The sequence below is a fragment of the Nomascus leucogenys genome, chromosome 15, assembly GCF_006542625.1.
Source record: "Nomascus leucogenys isolate Asia chromosome 15, Asia_NLE_v1, whole genome shotgun sequence".
NCBI classification, from domain to species: Eukaryota; Metazoa; Chordata; class Mammalia; order Primates; family Hylobatidae; genus Nomascus; species Nomascus leucogenys.
In genome coordinates this window covers 10,334,085-10,361,561 of record NC_044395.1, presented here as the reverse complement: position 1 = coordinate 10,361,561, position 27,477 = coordinate 10,334,085, and the positions used below count along the sequence as shown (strand labels likewise).

Genomic DNA, 27,477 nt, shown 5'->3' with positions numbered 1-27,477 from the left:
GGCAGGCTCAATAGACTGGCAATGTTCTAGTTCTTAAGTTGGGTGCTGCTCTCATGGGTGTTCATTTTATTGTGTCATCGTTGCATATAATTTTGTACATCTCAAGTATTACATGGTAAACATGGGCACAGGGAGAATGACTTAAAGGAAAAACGTCAGGATATGCAACCAAGTAGAGTACTAATGAATGAAAAATGTGAACAATGTTAATGAAGGTGATGTAACAATATGACCCAAAGGAGGAGATAAAATACTGACACTAAAATAAACAGCCTTTAACTGAAAACCTAATAAAACATCTTCTTCCCACCTCGTAAGATGGATCTCAAAGGTCACTGAGTGGAGATAAGAGTCAGGAAATGGCATACAGAGTGCTAGCATTTTGCACTTTTGTTAGACTGAACAATCATTTATGGGCTGCAGTTTCTCTGAATCTAGGTACTTTTCTGGCTCTCAGGTAGAGCAGCAGTCATTTTTCTGCACACTGTTCTCTGACCTCAACTTTCATTTCTTAACAGGGATCTCTGGGGTCCACTCTTTGAGTGTTTTGAAAAAGGAAGAAATCCAACATTATCACTTTAGTTTGCATTATCAGACAGATTGCACCTCCTGCTTTCTCCATACTGTGACCCAGTGTCCAGCCTAGGGTATTCGAATGGCAAGATCTGACCTGCACAACAGCCAAAGCGAGCCACCAGCCTCCCCTATGCCACTCACATTTTCCCACCACCAATATCTATAAGCTGCACCAGAAATCAAAACTGAGCTTTAAATAGTCTGAGCTAGTGAGGGGGTTGTATTTCTTAGCCCTAATAACCACTTAAACGAGTAAAATTTAATTCCCCTAAGGAACCCCGCCTGAAGCAAACCCTCCCCAAGGGCACCACTGAGGGGGTAGCGCTGAAATGTGTTGGAAGACTCAGTCACCTGTTTCCAAATATTACCTAACTAGCTTCGCCTCCTTCCCTCCGAACTCCCCAGTAGTTACTCCAGGACCCCGAAGGCCTCCTTCTGGACACATTTGGGCCTCCCCACTCAGACAAACCGCACTTTCTCCCTGCTCACAGGCTGCATGTTAGGAATGGTGAGTGGCGGGTGGAGAAAGTGGAGAGGCCAGGGTTCAACCCAGCAGACCCCTGCAGACCGGGCCTCGGTCGGAGACGCGAGCCCCTAGCCTAGCTAGCTTCCTTCGTCGACCTAGAGAAAGGGGCGCGGATCCGAGTCCCGCAGGGGACACGGGGTCTTGGAGCCCGCACAGGCTGAGGGGCAGGGCTCCGGCCAAGCCGGGCCGCCTCACCTGCACTTCTGTCGGCCCAGAGGATTAATGGCAGCACCAGCCCGAGTACAAGCCCCGGCGCGACCATGCTTGCAAGGATCTGCCCGCCGCCCCGGACTGGGAATGTGGGCTCCCGGCAGGGCCGGGGCCTGGGCAGGGGCGAGGCCGGCTCCACCCTTTTGCAGTCCTCGGAGCCTCCCGCGACCTCAGGACTGGGCTGTGCTCGCCCCTTCTCGGCCGCCGTAGCTTTTTTTTTTTTTTTTTTTTTTTTTTTTTTTAAGAAAAAGCGGTTACCCAGCAACGAGAAAAACAACCGGAACCGGCGGCACCAGCTCGGAGAGAAAGGAGGTGAGGCCGCTTCCCCACTTCCTCTCCGACACCAAGACCTAGCCTTTTCCCTTCGTCTCTCGCATTCTCTCAGCATCCCAGACACAGCCTCGGAGCCCTGGGCCGTTTGGGAGCCGAGGCAGCCCATTCTGTGCGAGTCTGAAATCCCAGGTCCTCAACATCCCGCCCCCTACTAGACCGGTCTGCCCCCTCCGCCCGCCCTCCTCTGCCCACATTGGTTCAGAATCTCGCCAGCCCTTTTCACCACCCTAGAATGGTTCGATACCCCCAACTACTGCTTCCTCAGAAAAAGCAAAAGAGAGGAGTCAGGCGTGGTGGCGCGCGCCTGTAATCCCAGTTGCTCGGAAGGCTGAGGCAGGAGCATCCCTGGAGCCCAGGAGTTCGAGACCAGAGACCCCCGTCTCAAAGAAAAAAAAAAAAAACAACGATGAAACGAGAACCCTCCATAGTCTGAGCCTCATTAAACCGTCTGGTTCTCCCAACCTGGACCCCTACCACGGCCTCCGCCTCTATTCCGCATTGACGCACACTCTCACATTAACAGGCCAGGTCCGGGAGGATTCTTCTCATACTCAGTAGCTCAGCCCGCTGCTTAGCAGCTACCCTTAATCTAGCCCTTGTATTTCAAGACAGAAAGAGACAGCCTGGTCAAGAAGAAACCGGAAAATACAAGAATTCTAAAACTTTAGAGGCTGGGATTGCAAAATCATGACACACAGCCCCATCCCATCCCATCCCCCCCTCACACACACGCACGCATAACCCCATTCCACAGTACAAAGGTGTTCGAAGCATTGTGGGTCATGCTTCAGAAGTGGCAGCAAAGGGAAAGATTGTGCAACTTCTTCATTCAACAAATTAATTTCTAGAACCAGGACTAATTTCTACTTTTAAAAAAAAATAGACCTCAAAGAAGGTCTTCTCAGCAATTGATAATGAATTCAATTTAACTTTTTAGCAATCATTCTCTCTCAATTCCTGTGTGATAGCAAAAATTACCCTTACCTTTTGAGTATATAAAGGGTAAAGAGAAAAAGTCATATTGAAAATTATGGGTTTTTTGCAGGGTTTTAAATGATTTGGCCTAGTGAATGGGTCTGTGTTTGTGTTATTCTAATTCACAATGGAGACTTCAAAACTCTTTGGAAGAAATGGATGGGCTTGGGTTGTGTTGGGGAAAAAAGAATTCAAGGGGGGCGGTGGCTCAGCTGTAATCCAGCATTGGAGGCGAGGTGGGGATCAAAGGTAGGAGATCGAGACATCTGGCTAACGGTGAACCATCTTAAAAGATACAAAAATTAGGGCGGTGGCAGCGCTGTAGTCCAGTAAGGGAGTGAGGCAGGAGAATGCTAACGGGGCGAGCCTGCAGTGAGCCGAGATTGCCATGATCCAGCCTGGTGAAAGAGCGAGACTTGTCAAAAAAAAAAAAAAAAGAATTCAAGTCCAAATATATGGGTCTCAGAAATAATTTGTTGGCATAGCTGTGATTATATAAGTAAAATCGGACAAATTTAAAGACAGTACTCTTTAATGAATCTTTAGGTTCCATAGGCAGTTCTTACCAAGAAGATGTCGATTCCATTCTCCAACACCCACTACCGAATTCCACAAGGATTTGGGAATCTTCTTGAAGGGCTGACACGCGAGATTCTGAGAGAGCAACCGGACAATATACCAGCTTTTGCAGCAGCCTATTTTGAGAGCCTTCTAGAGAAAAGAGAGAGTAAGCTTTCTAAAATTAGTCATTTTTTAAAATAAGAAACTAAGCATTTGTTTATGGTTAAGACCATCTCCATTCTGCAGAAAGCCTTTGTGAGGCAGGGAGTTTCAGATAACAGTTCTTGCTCTTTGAAACAGTATGTACCTCTTTGATATGTTCTCTTAAATTCGTTTCATATTATCGAAGATTACCAGTTCATTGTTCAGACCATCTTCATTGTATTTCTCACGGACATATAGCATGGAAGGTAACTGCAAAAGAGCATACATTTCTCGGGAGAAATCAGTGGGGGATAAAAAGATCATACAGTCTACCCTCGCCACGTTCCAGCACACTGTTCCTGTGCATCCCTGGCAGCTGACTATTATTCCTGAGATGAGTATCTGTGGTTTCCTTTCAATTTTGATTCCTTCCATTTGAAAGTATTATAAGTGCTGCAAAAAGAATTCTGCACTCCTTAAATAAACTGATATTCACTGGGGTATATGAAACTGTTCTGCAATAACGGCACAGACAAACTGATTTGAAAGGTGGACTACCAGCTTGGAAAGGTAATTTATATTCTTTATGCTAAGTTCCATCCTGCACAGAGACCCAGATGCCCACTAACAGTAACTCTTTGAAAGCCAAAGCAAAATTCCTTCACTCCTGTAAATAAAATTTACAAATCCCCAACCTTGAAGGTTTATGACTGTCATGACTTTAACAGTTTTGTACTAAAAACCTATCCTTAGCCAGACATGGTGGTGCACACCTTTAGTACCCGCTACTCAGGGGCTGAGGCAGGAGGATCACTTGAGCCCAGGGATTCAAGACAGTAGTGAGCTATGATTAAACTTGTGAATAGCCACTGCACTCCATCCTGGGCAACATAGTCCCCTTTCCCACTACCACGACCCCCGCTCCAACCCCCAGAAAGCCATTCTTGATTAGAACATCCATTTTGTGTAAATTCTTGTCATCGTTACTTTTTATTACAGTATTCTAACAGAGTGGTAAAGGTAACTAGAAATAGGCACAAGTAAACAAACATTCTATTGTAATCATTTTATAGTGGAAGAAAACCTAGCACAAGGGTAGAATTAAAACAACTCCCACACACACTGCATAGCTCCACCCCTTGCTTTTTTCGCCCTGCCCTAGCAGAGCTCAAAATCTCTGCCAATTTCCTGAATGTTGCTGGTCTTTTCCATATCCGGTCAGTGTGAATATTTGTTGCACAATCTGAAACTTTAAATATTTTCCACTGAAAACATTTGATAAACTATATTTAGAAGAGGAACGTTATTAAGAGAAATCATTTGGCAATAGACTTGGGGGCCTATTTGAGGGCAGAGGTAGGAGGAGGGTAAGGATTGAAAAACTACCTATCAGGCATTATGCTGATTATCTTGGTAACAAAATTGTCTCTACACCAAAGCCCCTTAACACAGAGTTTAACCATGTAACAAATCTGCACGTGTATCCCTTGAACCTAAAATAAAAGTTGGAAGGGGAAAAAAATTAAATTATTTGGGAAAATAGGTGAATTATAATGAACGTTAATTTTATTATAAGATTAACTATGAATTCTTGCAGTAAAAGTCTTTAGTCATTATTTAATTTTAGAACTCAGAAACATTCCATTATAAAAACATTTGCGTCATTGTTACTGAATCACAATAATTAAAGCAAATGATGATTCAGATTAATGGTCTCAGGACACTAGCTCTCTAATAAACAATGGGTAAAACCATTTGAAAAAATTGTAAGCACCACACCCAATTCCACCCATGTCAACCAAAGACAAATTATCTAGAAGATATAAGTATCAGAATTCAGTCTCTTCAAAAAGGAAAAAAACCAATCATTATGGACCTCTGGCTCAGTCTCCCACACGATGCAAGAATTCCCTTGCCAGCATTCATCATAGGTGGTTACTACTCTTAATTTTTATTTTTGTGACAGGAAACATGTTAGTATATGATTTAAATGGTATTTCAGGTCACTAGGAAAAAGGTGGACTTTTTATTATTTTAAGATAAAGAAGGAAAAAGATGAAATTGGATCAATTTCTTATACACAAGGACAAATTCCAAATTAGTCGAGTATAGAAATATTTTTTAAAAGAAACCATACAGATACTAGAAGAAAATATGGATGAATTTATGTATAAGAGAAGAAAAAATTTTGCTAGCTAAATTGCTTTAATTGCTTCAAAAATTCGGAAGCAGTTAGAGAAAAGATTGTTATAAATTGACAACATAAAAGTAAACTTTTACATGAGAAAAAGCACTGTGAGGAAGACAAAACTACAAAAGACAAACAAAAAATATTTGCAATTTATATCCCAATGGGTTAATAGCCCTAATAAATAAATAGTTTGTAAAAACAGTGTGTTATAGGCTTATAGAACCCAGTAGAAAATATTGGCAAGAGATGTGAGCAAATAATTCACACAAAAATGAATGCAAATGGCACTTATGAAAATATATTCAAACTAATTCATAATAACAGAAGTCCAAACCAAAACTACACTGAGCTACCAATAACAACCCCTCCATTACATTGGCAAAAAGCCAACATGCTCTGTAGGCTGTGGGATAATAAGCATTTATATACATTGCTGGTAGATAAGCAAAATGCCATAACTTCCGGGAGGGGAACTTAGCAATACCTACCAAAATTATATATGTATTTAACCTTTGACCCGGAAGTGCCACTTCTACACTTTTCAGAGCATCATTCTTTGTAGAAACAACCCCAATATCCATAGGAGTTTGAGTGAACAAACTATAACACATCTACACAACTGAATTATATATATAGCTGTTTTCAAAAATGAGAACAATCTCTCAATAATACTATGGATGATACTGTGGAGTGATTTTCAGGATATATTCAGTGAAAACAGCAAGATGGGGAAAAGTGTGCTTAGTGTGCTACCATTTTTTTTTAACACAGACGGGGGTCTCACGATGTTGTCCAGGCTGGCCTCAAACTCCTGGGCTCAAGTGATGATCCTCCTGCCTCAGCCTCTCAAAGCGCTGGAATAACAGCTGTGAGAAACAACACCTGGCCAGTATGCTATCATTTAACAAAAGAGGTTGATGAATACATAACTGTGTGTGTGTGTGTGTGTGTGTGTGTGTATTTGCCACAGGGTTTGGCTCTGGCTCTGTCACCCAGGCTGGAGTGCAGTGGTGTAATTGTGGCTCCACTGCAATCTCCCAGGCTCAAGCAGTCTTCCCACTTCAGCCTCCTGAGTAGTTGGAACTAAAGGCATGCACAAACACGCTGGGCTAATGTTTGTTTTGGGGAGGTTTTTTGTTTTGTTTTGTTTTGTAGAGACAGTGTTTTGCCGTGTTACCCAGGCTGGTCTTGAACTCCTGAGCTCAAGCATCCGCCAGCCTCTGCCTCCTAAAGTGCTGGGATTACAGGCATGAGGCACCATGCCCAGCTTTGTTTATATTTTTAAATGGAAAAGTAAATGTTTAAAAACTTAACATTTACCTTTAGGAGAAAGTGAACAGGGTAGAGAGAACATGATAGAAAATATCTTGAATTTCGAATCATAAAAGGTTAACATAGTTATAATTTTAAATTTAAGATTGTTAAGCTACTCGGGAGGCTGAGGCAAGGGAATGGCTTGAACCCAGGAGGCGGAGGTTGCAGTGAGCCGAGATCGCACCACTGCACTCCAGCCTGGCGACAGAGTGAGACTCTGTCTCAAAAAAAAAAGCAGTTTCTAAAATGTAAAAGCAAAGTGAAACATATGAGCCTAACTAGTATAGACTGGGTGACATAACCACACAGAAAGGAATTATTTCAAGTGATATTAAAATGGAGTAATTTGACCATACATGCCTAGTACATATATCCTAAAAACAAAATGAACTTTAAAAAAAAACCCTTAAGCTATTTTCAGTAATCATTGTTAATCATATTATGGTACGGTTATTCTGAAATTATATATTGAAATTGTATATTGTAGAACAAAGCAAGTAAGCAACTAAGCTAGTGTTATTAGGAAGAAGATTTTTGGTGTAGGAAAAACAACATACAATTATGAAAATGAAAGAGGTTAATAAAATCCTGTAATCTTAAATTTGAGTTGAAAAATATCACTGTGACCTCATGTTTTCTCTTTAAAAAATGAAAGAAGTATTTTCTAGCTCTGTACATTAAAGGTCTCAAAACAATGACCAACCCAGTACCAGTGAGCACCCAGCTTCTAGGCTGTCATCTCTAAATACCATTCCCAGGAATGAGGGCTTCTTGGAAAACAAGCTAATTTCATGAACTTGGCAGGAAATATACCAGATTAGGCTGAACGTCTTGCCATACCAGAGAACAAGGAAGCTATCAAAGGTTACTAGAGGTGTTTCCAAAGGACTCAGGAACATTTGAGCACCTGAATAAGCTACCACTGGACAAATGTTTAATAATTAAAGCATCAATAAGAATAATATGTGCATTGGATTGAAATGCATCCATTTTCTTAAACATTCGTGAATTTGTGATGGTTAAAAAAAACTCATTGGTCATCTTGAGAGGATCCTAGGAATCCAACTGATTATTCTGAAAACTGGTAAATAAAAGGAAAGAACTAAACCTTTAACCTTTCTTTTCTGTAAGAACTGTTCTTCAGAGTAACCAAACGGTTGATGAGGAAAAGTTTTCCTTAATGAGTACTCCAGAAAATAAAGAAGTATTGATCAAATTAGAGCATTACTATTTCACAACCCCTAAAGAAATGATCTAAGCAAGGATCATCAGGGGGCCAATAAAAATTATAAAATGAGTAACCAGATATTATAAATTTATGACAGAATTACACAGCACTACCAATCAAGTGTACTTGCAGAAAAAAAATCAAACCATCAAACCTGAATTAGATCAAACCTATACAGCTAGCTACAGGAAATTCAAAGGCAGAAGAACTTGTTAAAAGCCACCATGGGGATAGTCAGAAACATCTGAACTGTGAAAAACTCCAAAGGGAAAATGACCTAATTTCATCAACAGATAAATTGCAAGGAAAGAATAGGGGCTGGGGGATCTTCCTTTAAAAGAAATTTAAAAGACATACAAAGAGCTGTGTGTACCCGTTTTCGGAGTCCTGATTTGAATCAACAAATAAATAGACAATGGAAGGAATTTGGATAGTGGACTGAATAGTTGAGGATATTGAGGAATTATTAATATTTTTAGTATTTTGAAGTATGATAGTGGTGTTGTGGTTTTTATTTTAAAAGAGTATATATTGAGATACATTCTGAAATAAATAATTGTAGATAAAATAACAGGATGCAAGGGGTTGGGTTAAAAATAATCAGAAAAAAGTGCAGAAAAATAATCAGAAGAAAAGGTTATAGATAAAATAATCATGGGTTGATCATTGAATCTAGACAATATGCTCATGGGAGTTTGTTATCATATCTACTTTTTAAGTTTGAAATTTTCATAATATAAAGTTAAAGAAAAAACTTGTTTAAAAATAAATCCCTCTGCTTGTCTGTGTCAACTGTCTACATAATATACTTCATTTAAAAAAATTTCTCCCATCTTTCACTTTTCCAAACTTTCTGACAGCTTAGCATTTAGGTTTATACATTTTTCTGTGTTTACTAATACATGTTCTAAGTGTCTACATTTATATTTAAATACTGGCATTTGTTCTTTTTCCCATTTTATTATAAATTCTATGAAGGCAGAAATTAAGTTTTTAGTGCTTTTCTAAATATCCCCAAAGGCTCATCCAATGTTCAGTTGGTTATCATATATTTAATAATCACTGGTAACGTCTGCAGTGCTAGGCTATGTACAATGTCAATAAGATTTTGGACTGCCAGTAAAGAACCTGTAATTTGAAACAAGAAACTTATACTTTTGTTACTATTCCACATTTACCTTAATGAATTCAAATAAATCTGAAGTTATTATATTTTTATTATTTAGAAACCAACTTTGATCCAGCAGAATGGGGGAGTAAGGTAGAAGACCGCTTCTATAACAATCATGCATTCGAGGTATGGTCCTTTGAAGCTGTTGGATTTGGCTATTTCTTCTCTCCGTCTACAGCTAGAGATTATTAGGCTATCCCCAGAATTGTGAGAATTATGTGAGGAGGAATCACAAATAACTTAATAAATCTTTTTAATTGTGCTGGGATTTTTTGCTGAGAATATTTTTCTAAAGTATCTGAGTCATGTACAGATATTTCACTTAAGTTTAACGATGAACAACAGGAAGAAGGTGCTTAAAAGTTATGAATAATTATTTCATCATTTATTCTTCAAATGTTTTCAGCATCACAGTGCTAAGCAATAGCAGGTACTCCACAAATAATCACTGAATTAATAGATGATATTTCATAGACCAAAACACTATTAGTCCAATTATTTCATTATCATTGATATGATATTATTGATACAAAAGACTGGTTAGAATTAAAGATGGTAATGGTGTAGTTTTCTCTATAAAGCTAGTTTTCTCTATAAGGCTAGTTTTTTCAGAGTCTGAGCCTTTCTCTTTAGCAGCTTTACAAAGACAGTTTCCTCAAAAAAATTAAGCCCTAAACCAAAGGCACTAATTGCTTGTAAGGAATCAGTGTCCTGATTTGTATCTGGAATGGTTCTGGTTAGGTACCATCCTTGGGAGAATTGAGAAAAGAGCCTCTCAAAACATTCTCTGTGTTCCATGGTTCAGATAATGAATGCTGGTTGAGAAAGGCTGTGTGGAATCAGCATTATTGGCATCAACTGGAAACTTGATAGAAATTCAGAGTCTCACAGGAAACATGAAAAACAAGGAAATATGAAACCCCAGAATGAACACAACAGTTCTCCAGCAATAGATCATAACCGGAATGAAATTCTTAAAGTCTCAGATAAGGAACTCAAAATACTGATTTTTAAATATGGTCAGTGAGGTGCAAGAGAAATCTGAAAACCAATACAAAGAACTCAGTGAAACAATTCAGGATATGAATGAAAAATTTTACAAGGGGATAGATTTTTATTCTTAAGAAAACTCTAACATAAATTCTGGAATTGAAGAATTTATTGAAGGAAATATAAAATACATTCAAAAGATTTAACAATAGACTAGACTAAGTAGAACAAAAAAATTTTAGAACTTGAATACAGGTCTGAAACAATCCAGTAAGACAAAAATAAAGAATAAACAAAGCCTTTAAGACATTTGGGACAACATAAAGCAGCTGAATATTTGAATTATTGGTATCCCCAAGGATAAAAAGATCAGAAGGCTCAGAAAACCTGTTTAATGCAATAACAGATGAAGACATCACAAGTCTAGGAAGAGATTTAAACATCCAGATATAGGAGGTGCAGTGATTCCCTAAACAAATACAATGCAAAAAAAAAAAAGTTTTCCCCACAGCACATTAAAATCAAACTATCTAAAGTCAAAGAGTGAATTCTAAAAACAGCAAGATGAAAACATCTCATCAACTGTGAGAGAAACCCAATCAGACTAATAACCATACTTCTCAGCAGAAACCTGACAGGCCAGGAGAGAGTGGGATGATAATTCAAAGAGCTGAAAGAAAACAACTATCAGCCAAGAATTCTATATCCAGCAAAATTAACCTTCATAAATGAAGGAGAAATAAAATATTTCCCAAACAAGCAAATGCCGAGGGCATTCGTCTGTACTAGGCTGGCCCTACAAGAAGTGTTCAAGGAAATCCTAAACTTGGAAGCAAAAAAATGGCATTTAGCATCATGAAAACAAATGAAAGTGTAAAACTCACTGTTAAAGCGATCACACAAAGGAGGAACAGAAATGAATCAAATGGCACCACTACAGAATTCCACCAATCCACAATGACAAACAGGAAGAGAAAAAGAAACAATGTATAAAATAACCAGAAAGCAATTAACAATATGACAAAAGGAATAAAACTCCACATATCAATAATAACTTTAAACATATATGGATTAAATGCTCAACATAAAAGCTATAGACTGGCTGAATGGATTTCTTTAAAAAAACAAAACAAAACATGATTCCACTATATGCTGCTAATAAGAAACTCACCTTACCTGTAAAAACATTTAGACTGAAAATAAAGAGGTGGAAAAAGATATTCCATGCCAACAGAAACCAAAAGCAAGCAGAAGTAGCTATAGTTATATTAGGTAACAGTAAAAAACAACAATAAACAAGTTTATTTTATAATGATAAAGGGATCAATTCAGTAAGAGGATATAACAATTGTAAATATATACACACCCAGCACTGGAGCAACCAGATTCATTAAAAAAAATTACTATGTCTAAAGACAGAGGTAGACTGCAATACAATAATAGTGAGGGGCTTCAACACCCCACTCATAGCATTAGACAAATTATCTAGACAGAAAATCAACAAAGTAACTGATATCATTTGGCTGTGTCCCCACCCAAATCTCATCTTGAATCGTAGTTCCCATAATCCCCATATGTTGTGGGAGGGATGCAGTGGGAGGTAATTGAATCATGGGGGGTGATGGTTTAATAAGGGGCTTTTTCCCCCTTTGCTCGGCTCTCATTCTCTCTCCTGCCACCCTGTGAATAGATGCCTTCCACCATGATTGTAAGTTTTCTGAGGCCTCCTCAGCCATGCAGAACTGTGAATCAATTAAACCTCTTTTCTTAATAAATTACCCAGTCTCAGGTATTTCTTCATAGCAGCGTAAGAACAAACTAATACACTAATTTTTTTTTTGAGGCAGAGTCCCATTCTGTCACCCAAGCTGGAGTGCAGTGGCACAACCTTGGCTCACTGGAACCCTTGCCTCCTGGGTTCAAGTGATTCTCCTGCCTCAGCCTCCCGAGTAGCTGGAATTACAGGTGCATGCCACCACGCTCAGCTAATTTTTGTATTTTGTATTTTCGACATGTTGGCCAGGCTGGTCTCAAACTCCTGGCCTCAAGTGATCCATCCACCTCGGCTTCCCAAATTACTGGGATTATAGGCATGAGCCACTGCTCCCGGCCTAATACAGTAAATTGGTACTGCAGAGAGTGAGGCATTACTGGAAAGATACCCAAAAATGTGGAAGCAACTTTTGAACTGGGTAACAGGCAGAGAGGTTTGAACTATTTGGAGGGCTCAGAAGACAGGAAGATGTTGGAAAGTCTGGAACTTCCTAGAGACTTGTTGAATGGCTTTGACCAAAATGCTGATAGTGATATGGACAACGAAGTCCAGGCTAAGGTGGTCTAAGATGAAGATGAGGAACTTGTTGAGAACTGGAGTAAAGGTCACTCTTACTATGCAAAGAAACTGGCAGCATTTTGCTCCTTCCCTAAAGATCTGTGGAACTTTGAACTTGAGAGAGATAATTTACGGTATCTGGCAGAGGAAATTTCTAAGCAGCAAAGCATTCAAGAGGAAGCAGATCATAAAAGTTCAGAAAATTTGCTGCCTGATGATACAATAGAAAGAAAACCCCATTTTCTGGGGAGAAATTCAAGCTGGCTGCAGAAATTTGCATAAGTAATGAGAAGGAACATACCTCAAAACAATAAATGCTGTGTACAAAAATCTCACAGCTAATATTATACTGAATGAGAAAAAGTTGAAAGCAATCCCCCAAAGAAGAGGAACAAGACAAGAATGCCCATTTTCACCCCTCCTATTCAACGTAGTACTGGAAGTCCTAGCCAGAGCAATGAGGTAAGGGAAAGAAATAAAAAGCATCCATATTGGAAAAGAGGAAGTCACTTATCTCTGTTCACTGATATATATATGTATATATATTCAGAGTGGGATCTCACTCTGTCATCCAGGCTGGATGGGGAAAATGTCTCCAGGGTATGTCAGAGACCTTCACAGCAACCTCCCATCACAAGACTGGAGGCATAGGAGGGAAAAATGGTTGCCTCGGCCAGACCCAGGGCTCCCCTGCTCTGTGCAGCCTTGGGACATGGTGCCCTGTGTCCCAGCTGCTTCAGCTCCAGCTCTGGTTAAAAGGGGACAATGTACAGTTCAGGCCATTGCTTCAGAGGGTGCAGACCCCAAGCCTTGGTGGCTTACATGTGGTGTTGAGCCTGTGGGTCCACAGAAGTCAAGAATTGAGGTTTGGGAAACTCCACCTAGATTTCAGAGGATGTGTGGAAACACCTGGATGTCCAGGCAGAAGTTTGCTGCAGGCACAGAGCCCCCATGGAGAACCTCTACTAGGGTAGTGCAGAAGGGAAACATGAGGTCGGAGCCCACACGGAGTCCCCACTGGGGCACTGCCTGGTGGAGCTGTGAGAAGAGGGCCACCATCCTCCAGACCCTAGAATGGTAGATCCACCAACAGCTTGCACTGTGCACATGGAAAAGCTGCACACACTCAATGCCAGCCCAGGAAAGCAGCCAGGAAGGGAGCGCTTTACCCTGCAAAACCTCACGTTTCCCTTCTGCACTACCCTAGTAGAGGTTCTCCATGGGGGCTCTGCACCTGCAGCAAACTTCTGCCTGGACATCCAGGTGTTTCCACACATCCTCTGAAATCTAGGTGGAGTTTCCCAAACCTCAATTCTTGACTTCTGTGGACCCACAGGCTCAACACCACATGTAAGCCACCAAGGCTTGGGGTCTGCACCCTCTGAAGCAATGGCCTGAACTGTACATTGGCCCCTTTCCAAGGCCATGGGAGCCCACCTCTTGCATCAGCACACCATGGATATGAGACATGGACTCAAAGAAGATCATTTTGAAACTTTAAAGTTTAATGACTGCCCTGTTGGATTTCAGACTTACATGGGGCCTGTAGCACCTTTGTTTTGGGCAGTTTCTCCCATTTGGAGCAGGTGTATTTACCCAATGCCTGTACCCCCATTGTATCTGGGAAGTAACTAACTTGCTTTTGATTTTACAGGCTCATAGGCATAAGGAACTTGCCTTGTCTCAAATAAGACTGAACTTGGACTTTTGGGTTAATGCTGGAATGAGTTAAGACTTTGGGGGACTGTTGGAAAGGCATGATTCTGTTTTGAAATGTGAGAGCATGAGATTTTGGAGGGGCCAGGGGCCAAATGATATGCTTTGGCTGTGTCCTCACCCAAATCTCATCTTTAATTGTAGTTCTCATAATTCCCACATATCATGGGAGGGATCTCCTGGAGGTAATGGAATCATGGATGGGGGGAGTGGTTTTATAAGCGGCTTTTCCCTCTTTGCCCTGCTCTCATTCTCTCTCTTGCCACCCTTTGAAGAGGTGCCCTCCGCCTTGATTGTAAGTTTCCTGAGGCCCCCCCAGCCATGCAGAACTGTGAATCAATTAAACCTCTTTTCTTTATAAATTACCCAGTCTCAGGTATTTCTTCATAGCACTGTGAGAATGGACTGATACAATAGCATTGGACTTAAATTTGACTTTAAACAAATGGACCTAACAGACATTTACAGAACATTCTACCCAACAACTGCAGAATATATATTCTTTTCATCAGCACATGGAACATTCTCAAAGATAGACCATATTGTGTTAGGGCACAAAACAAGTCTCAACAAATTTTAAAAAGTCAAAATAATATCAAGAATCTTGTCAGACCACAGTTGAATTAAACTAAAATTCAATACCAAGAGGAGCTTTGGAAATGATACAAATACATGGAAATTAAACAACATGTTTCTGAATGTCTATTGGATCAAAAAAGAACTTAAGACAGAAATTTTAAAAAACTATTTGAAACAAATGAAAACGAAACACAACATAACAAAACCTATGGTATACAGAAAAAGTAGTGCTAAGAGAGAAGTTGATAGCAATAAATGCCTATGTCAAAAATGTAGAAAGATTACAAATTAACAATTAAAGGATGAACTCAAGCAACTTGAAAAGCAAGAACAAACCAAACAATAGCAGAAGGGAAAAAAAGATCAGAGCAAAACTAAATTAAAGACTAAAATAACAATACAAAGGATTAACAAAACAAAAAGTTGGTTCATTGAAAAGATAAATAAAATTGATAAATGGCTAGCTAGACTAACCAAGAAGAGAGAAGACCCAAATAAACAAAATCAGAAATGAAAAAGAAGACGTTACAACTGATAGCACAGAAATACAAATGGTCATCAGAGACCATTATGAACAATTATACACTCACAAACTGGAAAACATAGAGGAAATAGATAAATTCCTGGAAACATACAACCTACCAAGATTGAACCGGGAAGAAATAGACAACCTGAGCAGACTAATAATGAGTAGCAAGATTGATTCTGTAATAAAAATCTCCCCCACCCCAACACCACCAAAAAACAGCCCAGGACTGGATGGATTCACAGCCAAATTCTACCCAGTTCTACATACAAAGGAAAACTAATACCAAGCCTCCTGAAACTATTCCAAAAAATTGAGAAGAACGGATTCTCCCTAACTCATTCTATGAGGCCAATATCACCCTAATACGAAAATGAGACAAGGACCCAACAAAAACAGAAAACTGCAGACAAATATTCCTGATGAACATAGATTCAAAAATCCTCAACATAATACTAGCAAACAGAATCCAACAGCACATCAAAAAGGTAATACACCATGATAAAATCAGTTTTAAACCAGGGATGCAGGGATGGTTCAACATATGCAAATCAATAAATGTGATACATCACATCAACAAAATGAAAGACAAAAACCATATGCAGAAAAAGCATTTGATAAAATACAACATCCCTTCATGATAAAAACCCTCAACAAACTAGGCACAGAAGGAACATACCTCAAAACAATAAATGCCGTGTACAAAAATCTCACAGTTAATATTATACTGAATGAGAAAAAGTTGAAAGCAATCCCCCAAAGAAGAGGAACAAGACAAGAATGCCCATTTTCACCCCTCCTATTCAACATAGTACTGGAAGTCCTAGCCAGAGCAATGAGGTAAGGGAAAGAAATAAAAAGCATCCATATTGGAAAAGAGGAAGTCACTTATCTCTGTTCATTGATATATATATATGTATATATATTCAGAGTGGGATCTCACTCTGTCATCCAGGCTGGAGTGCCATGCTGTAATTATAGCTCACTGTAGCCTTGGCCTCCTGGGCTCAAGGGATCCTCCCATCTTATCCTCCCAAGTTGCTAGGACTACAAACATGTGCCACCACACTGAATAATGTTTTTGTCTTTTGTAAAAACGGGCTTTTGCTATGGTGTCCAGGCAGGTCTCAAACTCCCGGCCTCAAGCGATCATCCTGCCTTGGCCTCCCAAAGTGCCAGGATTACAGGCATGTGCCATCATGACTGACTCCCAATATAATCTTATGTCTAGAAAAATCTAAAGACTCCACCAGAAAACTCTTAGATTTGTTAAATGAATTCAGTAAAGTTGCAAAATACAAAATCAATGCACATAAATCATTAGCATTTCTATACACTAATAACAGTCTAACTGAGAAAGGAATCAAGAAGGCAATCCCATTTATAACAGCTTTAGAAAACACATAGGAGTAAACGTAACCAAGGAGGTGAAAAAGCTGTACAAGAAAAACTACAAAACACTGATGAAACCAATTGAAGATAATACAAGCAAATGGAAAAGCATCACAGGCTCATGGATCAGAAGAATTAATATCTTTAAAATGACCATACTTCTGAAAACAATCTACAGATTCAGTGCTGTCCCTATCAAGGTACCAACTCACTTTTCACAGAATTGAGAAAAACAATCCTAAAATTCATATGGAATCAAAAAAGAGTCCAAATAGCCAAAGCAATCCTTACAGGACGAACAAAACTGGAGACATCACATTACCTGACTTCAAGTGATATTATAGGTTGGTGCAAAAGTAATTGCCATTTTTGCTATTTTAGTAGAAAAGACCGCAATTACTTTTGCACTAACCTAATACAAGGCTATAGTAACTGAAACAGCATAGAACTGGTATAAAAACAGATACATAGATCAACGGAATAGAGGAGAGGAGCCAGAAATAAAGCATATACATATAGCTAACTGATCTTTAGCAAAGCTGATAAGACCATATATGGTGGAAAGGACATCCTCTTCAATAAATAGTGCTAGCAAAATTGAAGAGCCATATATAGAAAAACGAAACTGGACCCCTATCTCCCATCGTACACAAAAATCAACTCATCATGAATTAAAGACTTAAACATAAGACCTAAAACTGTAAAAATACTAGAAGAAAACCTAGGAGAAACTTTTCTGGATATTGGTCTAGGCAAAGAAGGTATGACTAAGATCACAAAAGCACAGGCAACAAAAACAAAAATAGACAAATGGGATTTAATTAAACTAGAAAGCTTCTGCACAGTAAAAGAAATAATCAACAGAGTGAAGAGATAAGCTGTTGAATGGGAGAAATTACTTGCAAACTATTCATCCAACAAGGGACTAATATCCAAAATACACAAGGGAGTCCAACAATTCAACAACAACAAAAAATAAGTAATCTGATTAAAAAGTGGGCAAAGGGCTGGGCATGGTGGTTCATGCCTGTAATCCCAGCACTTTGGGAGGCAAGGCAGGAAGATTGCTTGAGCCCAGGAGCTTGACATTAGCATGTGCAACATGGTGAAACCCATCTCTTCAAAAAATCAGCCAGATGTGGTGGTGTGCACCTGTAGTCCCCAGCTACTTGGGAGGCTAAGGTGAGAGGACCACTTGAGCCCACAGGTCAAAGCTGTAGTGCACTCCAGCCTGGGCAACAGAGTGAGACCCTGTCTCAAAAAAAAAAGAAAAAGAAAAAAGATCTTGGAAAAGGATATGAATAGAGATTTTTTAGAAGAAGACATACAGATGTCCAACAGGTATATTAAAAAATGCTCAATATCACTAATCATCAGAGAAGTACAAATCAAAATTACAATAAGATATTATCTTACCCCACTCAGAATGGCTACTATGAAAAAGGCAAAAGAGTAACAGATACTGGCAAGGATGCAGGGAAAGGAGAACTCTTATACACTGTTGTCAGGAATGTAAATTAGTACAGCCTCTAAGGAAAGCAGTATTGAGATTTCACAAATAACTAAAAATAAAACGACCATTCAGTCCAGCAATCTCTCTACTAGATATCTACCCAAAGGAAAATAAATCAATATATCAAAAGATACCTTCATTTTTGTGTTGTTTGCAGCACCATTCACAACAGCAAAGATATGGAATCAACCTAAGTGTCTGTCCAATGGACGAATGAATAAGGAAAATATGGGATATATACACAATAGAATACAATTCAGCCATAATAAAGAATGAAGTCGTGTCTTTTCCAGCAACGTGGACGAAACAGGAGGCCATTATCTTAAGTGAAACAAGCCAGGCCCAGAAAGACATGTAGTGCTTGTTTTCATTCATAAGTGGGTGCTGAAAAAATGTGTTTAAATGGACATAGACAGTGGAATGACAGATAATGGAGACTCAGAAGAGGAGAGGTGGGAGAAGGGAGAATAATGAGAAATTGGTTAAAGGCTAAAATGTACATTATTTGGGTGATGGACACCCTAAAAGCCCTGACTTGATCACCAATCCACACATGTAACAAAATTGTACATGTACTCCATAAATTTGTACAAATATAAAAGAAAAAGAAGAAATTCAAAGTATTGGGCCCCACTCCAGGTCTACAAATCAGAAGTTACATTTTTAAGAGATCATCAGAGTAATTCGTAGGTACATTAAAATTTGAGAACACTGCTCTAGACAACTGAGGTAGTACTATTAGCCACAAAGCACAGCAGATATTAGAATTGAAAAGAATTAACAAAGTTCAAGTTTTGGTGGTGTTCTCCAGTAGATTTGGGGAATTTCCTGAAGAAGGAGCTGTCACTTATCACATGAGTTTGAAAGTGAAGTTCCATCCATTTGTGCCTGCAGATATGGGTGTGTTGTGTGTATTTCCATTTTACCAGATTCTCTGTGCTCATGTTTTATTTGTATTCATGTTTTATCAAAATCAAAGGAATAATGTTGAAAGATTTTAAATCCTTGCATCACATAGCCATTTTGGGGTGTTTCTTTTTTTAATTCTAAAGGCTTTATTTGATTAACTTATATATTCTTAAATTTTGGTTTTATGGGTTAAAGAAGCTCTTTCCATAGGTGTGAATTAGTAATGAAGGAGGACTTAAATAGCCATGTCAAAATAGGCAGAGGTGGTTTCTCCTTTTATATTTAAATCATAAAGCAAAACTCCACAGCAAAACTTACTACTTTGACTAGTTTTAATCCATAAACGTCACTAAAAAGTCAATTTGATGTCACATTATGGAACACAATGCCATTTATTTTATTCCTATTTTAGAAACTATCGGAACCTCTTTTTATACTTTGTTCAGGATTCATTACATCATCTTATCAACTTTTAGTATAGGACAGTGGTTTATTTTTAACATAAAACAGCGGTACACACATTCCGAAAGCAACAGATCAAACATTTTTGCCAATTATTTGGTCTTTAATATTTGTTTACACATATTCCTTTAAGAGCTTTTATTATTTCTTCTTGTTTCAATGTATTTTCCTTATTAAAAGATAAATACATAGTATTTAATTCCCTCTATTTCTCAGTAATTTAAAGTAATATTTCATTACTTCTAAGCAGTTTGATACAAGACTTTGCTATTTTGGAAACATTGCTAATTGTGGCTCTCTCCTATCTGTCCAGCAGCAAGAACCACCTGAGAAAAGTGATCCTAAACAAGAAAAGTCTCAGATATCTGGGAAGGAGGAAGAGACATCAGTCACCATCTTAGTATGTAATATTTTTCATGTACTATTGGATTCCTACAAAGAATGATATTGCCCAATTTAAAATTGAACTCCAAATATGAATGTCTGTTATCTTTATTGTCAAAATTATGATTTTACTTTCCAGATAATTAACATCAGTGATAAACTAACTGGTAGATAATTTTCAGCCATGCCTCTTATGACCAAAAATTCATTTTTCCCTTAAAAATGAAATCTTATTTTTCAAGATTGTTAATGGATGGAAAAATCTCCCTATGGGGAAGGGCAGACAGAACTCACAGCCCCAGTCATGATCCTTCAGATTCATCTTCCACTTTGGGAATTTTTCACTAATTGGTGCTGTCACCAATACACAATGGCAAATTTCAGAGATAACAAAAGGAAAATCACAGGGAATTACATATGGCCAAAATAATGGCTTTACAACAATGTGGCTTATTCATCTTCCATGCATAACGCTCTACAAAAATGCCTTTGTGCCTGATGTACTACATCCAAGCAGTCAAGACATAGCGGAGGCGGGGCGTGGTGGCTCACATCTGTAATCCCAGCACTTTGGGAGGCCAAGGCAGGCAGATCACGAGGTCAGGAGATTGAGACCATCCTGGCTAACACGGTGAAACCCCATCTCTACTAAAAATAGAAAAAATTAGCCGGGCGTGGTGGCGGGCGCCTGTAGTTCCAGCTACTCGAGAGGCTGGGGCAGGAGAATGGCGTGAACCCGGGAGGCAGAGGTTGCAGTGAGCCAAGATCGCGCCACTGCACACCAGCCTGGGTGACAGTGCAAGGCTCCTTCTCAAAAAAAGGAAAAAAAAGACATAGCGAAGTCCACCCTCAAAGGCCCATGTTCAGTAATGTCACTTTAATAACTTGAAGTCAGCCACAATGAGAATATTAAAACCATGGCAAACACTGCAAATCAGGGCTTTGTTTCTTCTGGAAAGCCAGTTGTTAAAACACTTACCAGTACATCATTATCTATATTCTTCATACTCCAGACTCTTGTGGACTAGGCCTCATGAGAAAGAAGAACTCACTCTCTAAAATGTCGAAGTTCAAACTTGTGAGCTCCTTTTTATGTCTCAGGTCCCAGGTAGTTACCCAAGAACTGGCAGCCAGAATGGATATCCCCTCAAGGAATACCCTACTTCCTACCTAATGATGCATTGCTTTTCCCTATAAGATTTACAGGTTATTCCAGAATTGTATCAGTACAACCCAATGGCATTGGGTTGTACTGAAATAACATTACATTAGGATATAACAGGAAGATTAACATTAAGATGTAACAGGAAGTCAAGGAAGAAGAGAGTTTTATTTCCTTACGTCTTTCATAGGTGCTCTTACACAGGTTTTCATGAGTTTGAGTAGGGATCTCATTGATTTCCAACTTGAGTGTATTTGTTTGCCTATATTAGGATGTCATCTCGAAGAATTTTGTACCATTCTGTTTGCATTTAAAAGTTTAAGAGCTAGATTTGTCTCATTATTTATAATATGGGGATAGGAGGCTTGAGCAACCCAAAGGTCCGTTAATATGAGATTGAGTAAATATAAAATCAAAGTACATCAGTATAATATAATGATGTCATAAAAAAAGAATGGGCAGAGTTATACACTGAGTAATAATACAGAAAAAGAGAACCAAGATATATCGTTACATGGAAAAAGTAGCTGCAGAACTTTGTGATTAGCATGATCTCATTTTTAAAATAAAAAGGCATATATATATATACCCACATGAATATATTTGCATATAGAGAAATTTTGGAAGGATGTAGATACTCAACTCATAATAATGGGTATCTCCCAGGAGCAGGATTTGGATAGGGGGAGAAAACTATCAATGCCAGTGACATTTGAGTTTTTAAAGTGTATACATGTCATTTCTATAATTTTAAAAGATATATTAAAAGCTATATATTCAATTGTACACTGAAGATTCATGCATTTTACTGTCTGTAAATTTATAGCTAAAAATTTATACCCAATTTTTTAAAAAGAGGGTATGTGCCAAAGTTCAACCAACCATGTTAAAACTGACATTATTGGACTAAATGGATTTCTCTTTGGCACCTCACTTTAAATGTATGACTATGATTAGCTAATCGTTGAGAAATTGAGAAGTTATTCTAATTCATTATATGTAATTGTGATTATTTTGAAACATAACATTTACAATTGTTTCTTCTTAACATTTTTACCATGCCTCAAGGATTCTTTCTTGTCCCCCCAACTCCCTGAAAAATGTTGTTGCTCAGGAAACTTAAATAGGCACTATTTTGGGGGAATGAAAGTTGGCAATGATCTTTTGTTGCAGAGACATATTAAAAGAGTGACAAAACAAAATGCCTGCTATTTTGGCATTTGCCATTTGGTACATATACAATGTGACAATATATGAAATTCCCTCAGGAAGCAACAGCTCTCAGATAGTTGCATCCCTAAAATGATTAAATTTTATCCATTTATTTTTGTGGCATCAAAAATACGGCATGTTTAAAGAGTCTCTTACTTTTTCTCCTTTCGATGAAGGACTCTTCTGAGGAAGATAAGGAAAAAGAAGAGGTTGCTGCTGTCAAAATCCAAGCTGCCTTCCGGGGACACATAGCCAGAGAGGAGGCAAAGAAAATGAAAACAAATAGTCTTCAAAATGAGGAAAAAGAGGAAAACAAGTGAGGACACTGGTTTTACCTCCAGGAAACATGAAAAATAATCCAAATCTATCAACCTTCTTATTAATGTCATTTTTTCCTGAGGAAGGAAGATTTGATGTTGTGAAATAACATTCATTGCTGTTGTGAAAATCTGTCATGAGCATTTGTTTAATAAGCATACCATTGAAACATGCCACTTGAAGATTTCTCTGAGATCATGAGTTTGTTTACACTTGTCTCAAGCCTATCTATAGAGACCCTTGGATTTAGAATTATAGAACTAAAGTATCTGAGATTACAGAGATCTCAGAGGTTGTGTGTTCTAACCATTATTAAATGAATAAATCCTCTCTATCACATCCCCCAAAAATGTTCTTTAGCTCCTGTTTCACTCCTAGTGATAAAGAATTTCACTGCTTTTTAAGGATAGTCTATTTAATTTTGGAATTTTTAGAAAGATAAGCTGGGACAAAAATCTGCCTCCTTCAGCCTGGCCAACATGGTGAAACCCCAAGTCTACTAAAAATACAAAAATTGGCCAGGCATGGTGGCGCACAACTGTAATCCCAGCTACTCGGGAGGCTGAGGCAGGAGAATCGCTTGAACCCGGGAAGTGGAGGCTGCAGTGAGCCGAGATCGCACCACTGCACTCCAGCCTGGGCGACAGAGCAAGACTCTGTCTCAAAACAGAACAAAAAAATAAAAACCTCTGCCTCCTTGTAAGTTTAACCCACTGGTTTTCATTTATCATACATGTATTCAATCATTTATTGAAAATGTATTGAGTACTATTCATGTGCTGGGAATTAGTAGTGAATACTTGTTCTTACACTCATGCAACTTACAATGCTTTATTGTTTTGCTCTCCAGAACCACACAGAACAAGACTAATAACATCATATTGTAAAAAGCAAAAGCTATCATATCATGCTGCCTTCTTCAGTTAAAACTTCCCAAGTTTTTAAATATACAAATGGTAATGCCTGTTTCACAAACTCAGAGGCTTTATCTCTTATGTTTTCAATGAGCCATTCAAATCCCCAGCGCCTTAGTTTTAGAAAGTTCAGTCTCTCCTTTTTGAGGCCTCTCCACCCTCGATTGTCCAAGAAACTGAGGGTTCATGTCTTAGACCAAAGGGTGCAGTTCTTTTCCCAATACAAAGGGTAGAAAGTGGAGTCTTACTATTTAGTTAATGCTGTTGCCTTCTGCCATAATGTGGTAGCATAGTCCAGCAGACTGAGGTGATTCTCTGGCTGGTTCCAATTCCTGCCCGCACCATAGTGGATGGCCCATGATTTAGTTCCAGGATTACATCTCTCTTGGTTTATAGTCACAAAGCCAGTGTTCCCCCAAAGCTTAAAAACAAGCCAGGGTGGCTCAGTCCTGAGGAGCTTCTAAAACCAGGTATTTGTTGTCACAACAAACACTCTCCTACAAACACTTTGATCCTTGTCCTGGGCTAGACATGCTCTTTCTGCAAAGCAGTTTTATTTCAGGTGCCTCACTGCCCTTCTCTGGCACTGAGCCTTTATCAGGCTCTGCAACGGAGGTTCCCCCAAGTGATCGCCACTCAAACACAGTTGATTCACACCAACCCTTTCAAGTTTGTGGCTTTCATTCTCTAATGTCTGCTCATACAGGCAGCCTTTCTCCTTCCAAAATCTTGCTGCCACTATAGAGAGTTTCATGCTAGCTAAACACAAGTCTCTAATATCCCCCTTCCTCTCCTCCTTAACCCCTCTCCTCCAGGCTTACAGAGGAAAAGAAATCAGTTCTCCTCCAGGATTCCAGCTGTTCGTCCCTCCCATTCCACTGAAAGCACCGGCTTCTAACACCTTCCCCTCTCAGACAGAGCCATCCTGCTTAGACGATTGTCAAGGGGGGACCCAGAATTTGTGCAAAGACTTAGATTCCCTGACCTGGAGAGGAGATCAGAAGAGGAAAAAAGGGATTTTTTCCCTAGTGAGTATATAGCAGGAAAAAAAAAAAGAGATGAGTTAGCTTTTTCAGTAATTCTCTTGTTATACACATAAAGTGACTAACACTATGCATTCCATACACACACACACACACACACACACACACACACACAGATCTAGTGGTGGTGATATTTGTAGTGAAGGAGGAAAAGGAAAAGGTGAGCAATGGATGTGATATTACGAGAACAACACATATGAATGACACTTTATTAGAACTTATTTGGTTTTCCTCTTATCTCTCTGGCTGTTCCTTCTCAATTCCCTTTACTGGTAACTCTTCAACTCCCCAACCACTAAATGCTAAGTGCCCTTAGGCTCAGTCTTTCTACCCCATTTCTACACTCACTTGATTTCCTGCAGTTTCATAGCTTTAAAATCCAATCTTCTTAATGATCACTCCCAGACCTTTCTCTCCTCTGCCTGCGAACTTCTATATTCAACTGCCTACATAACATCCCCATTTGGATGTCTATAGGCATCTCAAAAGTAACATATAAAAAATGACTCCTGATATTGCCCCCAAATCTGAAACTTCCCCCACACCCAAGTTTTTCCATTCAAAAATGGCTGCTCCATTCTTCCATTTGCTCAGGCCAAAAACCTTGGATTCATCTTTAATGCATCACTTTTTTTCACACCCCATATACAATCTATCAGCAAAACCTGTGGGCTGTACCTATAAAATAATACTCAGAATCTGCCTACTTCTCGCCACTTCCATTGTTACCACCTTGGTCCTAGTTCCCATGATAGCTTTGTGAATTATTGCAATAACCTATATTGGCCAGTGATTATCTCACTACTACTGCACAAACCATTCCAAAGTCAGTGGTTTAAGACAATTATCTTTTCTCCTGGGTCTGCAGGTCAGTGGTAATGTAGCTGAGCTAGGTTGGATTACAACCTCAAGGTTAGGTTCAGGTCAGCTCTAAGCTGTGGGTTTGTGGGCTGACAGGAAGGTCTGCTTCAGGCTGTGGGCCCAAGGGTCAGCTGTAGCACAGCGCCTCTGCTTCATGTGTCCTATTCTGAGCCCCTGCTGAAAGACATTATCCAGGACAAGCTCTTCTCGTGCTGGTCACAGAAGACAAGCAGGAAAACCCAGCATGCAAGAATATTTCAAGCTTTTGCTCATATCACTTCCACTGACATCCCATATACAAAAGAAAGTCATCTAATGAAGCCCAAAGTGAGGAGGATGAGGAAATACACTGTTCACCAATAGCAAAGGCTTCATGTGTGCTTAATACTACTACAGGGTAGTGAAGAATTGGGACCAGTAATTTCATCTACCACGATCTGCTTTCTTGATTATAATTATATCTTTACCACATGCAAAAATAGACCCACTCCTATCCAAAAACCCCTAAAAGTTCCATCACATCTTTAAAGTCCAGGATCTCAAGATCTACATCAGGTCCAGATATAGCCCTTCTTGATATAGAGGCCTATGAATTAAAATAGCAAGTATCTTTTTATCACATACCAAACATACAACAAATGATGGAATAGAGACAATAATAACCACAAAAAAATGCTCTTATTCACAAAGGGGAGAAATGGAAGCAGAGCACAGCCACTGGTCCATAACAATTAGGAAACCTCATTGGACAATGGTTGTCACGTTCCTCCATTGGAGGGAATTATGTTTCATGATTAGGCACTGTTTCTGCTCCCTAAGAATGACTTTCCAGTCTATCCTCCATAGCTCTGGGTTCTACTCTCTAGGGAATCATTCTTTTTCCCTCATCTTCCTTAGTCACTTGCAAAGGACATTAGAGAACATGCCCTTTTTGGTGGATAAATGTGTTCTTCAACCTGCTTTCTGCCTGTAGAAAATTAGAGGCCAATAATCTGTTTATGTCTTGTAGAATGTCAACCTATTTCAGCTGGTACTGGTACTTTTGTCAATAAAGTCCTTTTTTAAACTTTGTGGACTTCCTATGAATTTGACTATAGTCAACTCCACGTGCCAAAAGGTGTGGTGCACTCACAATTTCTTTCAAGATTTGCCTCCCTTTATCTCTCTCTGTTTCCAATTCTGTTAAGAGTGAAAAATTGGAACCAATATTTCTATATATAAAGACTTCTATCATAACTGCCGAGCATTCACTATCCCTTCTTTTCCCAGCTTCCACCTTGCGTTACTCAGGGTCTCCAGAGAAACAGAGCCAATAGAATATATACAGATATATGACTAGGAATTTATTATGGGTATTGGCTCATGCACTTATGGAGGTTGAGAGAGCCCACAATATGCTATGTGCAAGCAGAGAACCAGAGAAGCCAGTGGTGTGATTCAGTCTGGGTCTGAAGGCCTGAGAACCATGGGAGCCAATGGTGTAGCTCTCAGTCCAAGGCAAATGCCCTGAGAATCAGGGGGGGCTGCTGGTGTGAGTCCTGAAGTCCCAAGGCCCAAGAACCAGCACCTCTGGTGTCCAAGGACAGAGAAAAATGGATGTGCCAGCTCCAAAAGAGAATTTGCCCTTCCTCTGCCTTTTAGTTGGTACTGGTACTTTTGCCAATAAAGTTCTCTTTTAAACTTTATGGACTTCCTATGAATTTGACTATAGTCAACTCTATGTGCCAAAAGGTGTGGTGCATCCTTCCCAAGAGAATTTGTCCTTCCTCTGCCTTTTTGTTCTACCCAAGTCCTCAATGTCAATCTGCCCACATTGGTGAGGGCAGACCTTCTTTACTTAGTCTACCAATTCAAATACTAATCTCTTCCAGAAACATTTTATCAGCTATCTGAGCATTCCTTAACCAGTCAAGTTGTCACAAAAAAATGAACCAT

At 39.2% G+C, this 27,477-nt stretch overlaps 2 protein-coding genes across 3 annotated transcripts in view; one reads left to right on the top strand and one right to left on the bottom strand.

Moving 5' to 3' along the window:
- Positions 1 to 3,325, bottom strand: part of SIAE (sialic acid acetylesterase) — a 39,777-nt gene extending 36,452 nt beyond the window's left edge. The window contains exon 1 of one of the 2 annotated variants that reach the window (XM_030794768.1): positions 3,187 to 3,325. Coding sequence is in view for 1 of the 2 variants with exons in the window: in XM_003253328.4 (XP_003253376.1) it covers positions 1,298 to 1,364 (67 nt within the window). In the remaining variant the exon portion in view is untranslated. Of the gene's footprint in view, positions 1 to 1,297; positions 1,536 to 3,186 lie in introns of those variants that run through there. The other variant, XM_003253328.4, reaches the window with a different exon arrangement.
- SPA17 (sperm autoantigenic protein 17) lies at positions 1,500 to 23,074 on the top strand. Its single transcript, XM_003253327.4, has 5 exons — positions 1,500 to 1,624; positions 3,167 to 3,347; positions 9,285 to 9,355; positions 19,962 to 20,048; positions 22,583 to 23,074. The coding sequence occupies exons 2-5, from the start codon at positions 3,194 to 3,196 to the stop codon at positions 22,724 to 22,726; spliced, it is 456 nt and encodes a 151-aa protein (XP_003253375.1). The 5' UTR covers positions 1,500 to 1,624; positions 3,167 to 3,193; the 3' UTR covers positions 22,727 to 23,074.
- The last annotated feature ends 4,403 nt before the right edge of the window (positions 23,075 to 27,477 follow it).